The 5,369-nt window shown below is 44.8% G+C and overlaps 1 protein-coding gene across 1 annotated transcript; it reads right to left on the reverse strand.

Moving 5' to 3' along the window:
- Nucleotides 1-1,141: 1,141 nt before the first annotated feature.
- LOC140675883 (uncharacterized) lies at nucleotides 1,142-1,807 on the reverse strand (the record flags this gene model as incomplete). Its single annotated transcript, XM_072910510.1, has 1 exon — nucleotides 1,142-1,807. A coding segment is annotated over one exon (630 nt), but the record flags the coding sequence as incomplete, so codon positions are not given.
- Between the last annotated feature and the right edge of the window lie 3,562 nt (nucleotides 1,808-5,369).

Below are 5,369 nucleotides of genomic sequence, written 5' to 3' on the forward strand. Positions count from 1 at the left end.
ATCATCGTATCCCCGCACTATGACGTGTCTTCGGGGAAAATTTTTTCTCGCTGGCGCATGCAGTTCGTTCACCAACTGTCGTCTCTCCAAACTATGTTGATTCTTTGCTTTGTCAGTTTTTCTCGATGTCCGTTTGTTGTTCACATTTTTTTCACTCATTTTCGTTTATCGCCTTTAATAGCCTTCTTGACCTGTTCTTGACCTGTTCTGACCTGTTTTTAACCTGTTCTTGACCTGTTCTTGGCCTGTTCTGACCTGTTCTGACCTGTTTTTGACCTGTTCTTGACCTGTTCTGACCTGTTCTTGACCTGTTCTTGACCTGTTCTGACCTGTTCTTGACCTGTTCTGACCTGTTCATCGCCGTCCTTCACCCATTCGAAAATCGTTCTTGACCCGTTCGCAGCCTTTTTCACAGTCGTTTTTGACTCGTTCGTAGCCGCTTCTGACCCGTTCGTAGCCTCGTTCACAGACGTCTTTTGACCGATCGTAGGAGTTCTTGAGTTGTTTGTAACCTTGAGTGTAGCCGTTAAGAACGTGTTCGTAGCCTCGTTCGCAGCCCTGCTTGAGATGCTGATAGCCTCGTTCGAAGCTGTTGCAGCTGCTGCTAGGTCGTTCACTGCCACTGCCACTCATTGTAGTTTAGATAGCAGTTCGATAATTCTTCGTAGCTGTTCGATAATTGTTCGCAGCCGTTCTATAATCCTTCGTAGCTGTTCGATAACCGTTTGATAGCCGCTCCTAACCCGTTCACTGATGCTCATTTAGGTTTGATAGCTGTTTCTGAGTTAGCGTTAGCCGGGCGTTGAAGTTCGTTTAGCACAATCTGTATTGCTCGCACGTCCTTCTCAAGCGAAATCAGCTTCTCGTCTGATTCTTTCTGTTGATTCATTAATCTTTTAACGCAGGACTCCACGTACAGTTTGTTGACGGCATCGGTGTCAGCCTCTGGTTGCGCTACACGGCAAATCTTACGTGACCTTGCATCGAAGTCTGTAACGACGCGACACAAAGCGTTTTCGTGCACATAACTTTTTACCAATCTATCCCAAGAACCGTTTGTGCCGGTTGCATCATTTCTTGGATCGAATAATCCAAATTTGTTGATAGGCATTTTTTCTGATGCTTTGTAAAGTGTCACGCAACGCTGATCGACTGATTAGTTTTGTCGAGACACCATTTAATTTATAATAATTCCTGCTTCACGAAGTTCCTCGATGATCGACTGGATCTCGTTGTCGTGAGCGTTGTGACCAGCTTGGCGCGAAGCGTTGAGCAATCGTAGCCGATCCACTAGTTCGTTGGGATCGTCCCAGTGCACGTAATCAATCATATTGTTGGTTAGCGTCATAGCGCGAGGCATAGATATCTCCCCTCCAAATTTTGTATTTTTCGATTCGAGCGACATCAACGGTGCAATTATATGTTTGTACTTGTACCCCCTGTTACCCTTCAAATGGCCCTGCGCATCATAATCGCGTCTATGCGCGTTCGTCACCAATAATATGCTCTTGTATTTTTCCAAATCGTCCCCCCTCGTGTAAAGTTCGTCATCGGGAATTCTCTTGAAGATCAACTCGTACAATCCTGGCGTTCCAATGTACCGCACGTCGTCTATGATAATAGAGTCATCTTTGTTGATGTTGAATTGTTTGTTGCCGAGTCGCAGTTCATTCTTTCTGTCAAAATAGACTCCATACACATGATCAATCTCGTGATTTTTGTCGCCACTAAACAAAGCGCCTATGTACTTTTGCCCAAGTGGCCCAAAGTACTCCCGCAACGTTTCTTGAACTTCCGGCGTTTGTAACTTGTTTCAAACAAACGATGATTCGAGCATGTTGCCCGAGGTTTCGAAAACATCTTCGTTTACGCTTGTTGGTGCGGTTAACGGCGTAGAGGCTATCGACGGTTCATACAGTAAAACGTCCGATCGTTTCCTTTTTTTCGGTGTCGCATCTTCCTCTTCCTCTTTCTCTACCTCCTCATCTTTAGCCTCTTCCTTCTCATCCTCCTTGTATCGCTTGATTTTAATCTTTGCGCTACTCTCCGACTTATTTTTCACCGCGAACGAGTTGTCGACAATCTTTTGCAACGGCTCGATAATAGGTTTAAAATGGGTCTTGACCGCGATATCGTCATCGATGTTACCGGTCTTCAAAGCGCGATGTTTCTTGCGGATCGATTCGCTCGTTTTCGCAATCTCCTTCGCCATCTTTTCACGCTCGCGAATATTATCGCTCCCAGCCATATCGATAGAGAGTGTTGAACGCTCGCGTTTCACCCCTCACGACAGAATGTAGGCAACGACTAATCATTTTGTGGTATCGCAAACACGTTAAATCCGTTTCTGTATCGCCCGTTTGTAAGCAAGCTATCCTTGTCTATCACGAGAAATCCATACTTTTGCTGCCAACAAGTACGACATAACTTACTGAAATCCTCGTATGACATGTCGGTATTCACGTGATCGTTGTACACGTGTTTCAAGTTGGTGCCATCCTGTTTAAACAAGAGTAGCAGGTTCGCATTGTCGCGTAAAAGATGTTTCGGTATTCTCGCGTATGTCTGGCAGAGATAGAAGCAGTCGACGTTCGAATGGCGTCCCATTGAGAAATATTCTCTTATCGTATTTTGTTTGTCGCACGCCACGTCATCGAAAACGAAAATCAAGTTTGGACGTGCTTCGCTCGGTGGAATGACGTCACTGTTATTGGAGAATGTAAAATAGCCGATTTCATCGATCGACGTTAACAAATTCTCCAAATATTGATATTTTGGCTGTTGCAGTGACTTTGAATACACGTACACATTTTCAAAGCGGACGCCGTGCGGGCTTTCTATCAAACTAATCAACACGTTAGTTTTACCGCAATTCGAGGGGCCGCAAACGATTGCGCGTATAGTATTCGGCAGCATCGTACCGTGTCTACGCATCTCCGCATTGTCACCTATCGAGCGTAATCTGACGTCGTAATTTGTCACGCGTATCGCGAAAGGTTGTCGCACGAATTTCATTTTCCCACTTCCGATTCGGATCGCACGCCTGTCTATTTATAGCTGCGCGGAACTACAAAGTGTTCAGTAACGAAAAAATGTTTGTCCTGCTATCAAGTCCTTACGATATTCTCGATTTGAGTGCCGAACAGCTACAGTTTGTATCTAAAGCAGTTTTATTGCGAATGTGTGGCAATCACGTCCACTACGTGTGGAACAAACTTCCGGAATACATAAAGGCGGATTCGGAGGTTCAGACCTATCGTCGCTGTTTCGAACATTACAATCAACCGTGGCAACAAACGCACATTGACGGTCCAGCGCCAATGATAAAAGATTGTCGTGAATGTCAACGCAAATAAGCAGAGGTCTATTAAATCGTGCAATAAACGCGCTTCCTATCGAATTACATATTCCTGGATACCAGTTTTGCGGTCCGGGCACGCGGCTAGAAGAACGATTGGCTAGAGGTGATCGAGGTATCAACCCATTGGACGCAGCGTGTCGTGAACACGATATAGCGTACTTTCGGAGTAACGATCTTGCCGAAAGACACGCGGCGGATAGGATACTCGCCAAAAAGGCGCAAACTCGCATCACTGCGAAAGATTCGTCTCTCGGTGAGAGAGCCGCAGCCACAGCTGTCTGGATAGCGATGAAAACCAAAACGAAGTTCGGTATGGGTCTAAAGACGAAAACGATGAAAAAGATGGTGAAAAAACGAATACTTCCGGTAGCGAAACGCGGGGGTGTATTACCGATTCTACCAGTGTTGGGCGCTCTCGGATCTCTGATTGGTGGAGCGGCTGGTGTAGCAAAGATGGTGAACGATGGAAAAGCTACACAACGTCAGTTTCAAGAGATGCTACGTCACAATCGTGCCATGGAAGGTCGCGGATTGTATCTCGCACCATACAAATACGGACGAGGAGTCTCAATGAAAAAGAAGAAAAAAAAAACGTCAAAGAGACGCTAAAAATGCCAGAGGGCGTAACTACCAATGTACAATTGCTGCAACTAGCAAAACGTATGCACATTCCATATTTTAGAGGTGTTTTTATGCGTAACTCATTACCGATCGGTGGTATATATCGAAACGAGAGCGGGATCATAAATTTGGATAACGCTAAAGGCTCGGGTACTCACTGGGTAGCGTATGCAAAGAGGGGGAATTGTGCTATATATTTTGACAGTTTTGGCAATCTTCGACCGCCGAATGAATTGGTGCGATATTTAAATGTGACAAAAATAGAATATAATCACACATCCTATCAAACTTATAATCAAAGCATCTGTGGACAATTGTGCTTGCAGTTTCTCCGAACGGTCGATGCACGCGAATTTAAAGGCATACATTGCGCTATTTAACTTAGTATTCATTAAACAGTTTGGCCAACATGTCTATGACATTCACGCTGACTGGAAAGAGCAGCGTTCTCGCGGCAAACTACTTTCCCAACGTAGATTTAAGCGACGGTGAATACGAGCTTGGTCTAGCGGATTTTGAAAGTTATCACACAATATCGAACGTGAATTCCTCGAATAATAAATTTTACTTTGGCAAAGATGATGCGGAAATTACGATTCCCGAGGGATCATACGAGCTGCAAGCGATACATGAATTTTTGAAACATACAATTTTACGAAAACGTTCGCAACACACAGTTCGTGATGGTGATAAAAAACACACTGACGACGACGATAACTTTGAGCCTGGAGAATGGCCTATAGTGCTCCGCCTATAGTGCGCTAATTACAATACGATGAAGAGCGAGATCAAATGCGCCTACAGATTAAATTTTAGCAAGCCTAACAATATTGGATCGCTGCTAGGATTCTCGAACCGTATACTGCAGCCGCGAAAATGATACGAGTCGGACGTGCCGATTAACATTATCAACGTGAACATTATCCGCGTCGAATGTAATGTGACCGCGGGTGCGTACAACAACGGCAAACTCGTTCATACGATACACGAATTTTCACCGAGGGTACCACCAGGATATAAGATATCGGAAACACCGGCGCACATCATTTACCTACCGATCATCGTGCGGTGCATTACGGATTTAACGTTACGCGTTGTCGACCAGGAAGGACAATTACTCGATTTTCGAGGAGAAGAGATCACCATTAGATTGCATGTACGGCGGCGGCGGTAAAATTAGCGTGTGATGCTCGGTGTGTTGAACGGATCGAAAGACGTGAGAGACAATACAATCTTTACGACGTCAGCGACAACAACATCGACATTTGCTAATATCCAATCATCCGGCACTAAGAAAAAGAAATTGAACGCATCAAACGTTGCGTTTTTACAATCTTTGGGATTCGTGGTGCGAAACATTTAAACGATGACTGACATTCTCGACATC

The sequence above is a fragment of the Anoplolepis gracilipes genome, unplaced genomic scaffold (genome assembly GCF_047496725.1).
Source record: "Anoplolepis gracilipes unplaced genomic scaffold, ASM4749672v1 Contig28, whole genome shotgun sequence".
Classification (NCBI taxonomy): Eukaryota; Metazoa; Arthropoda; class Insecta; order Hymenoptera; family Formicidae; genus Anoplolepis; species Anoplolepis gracilipes.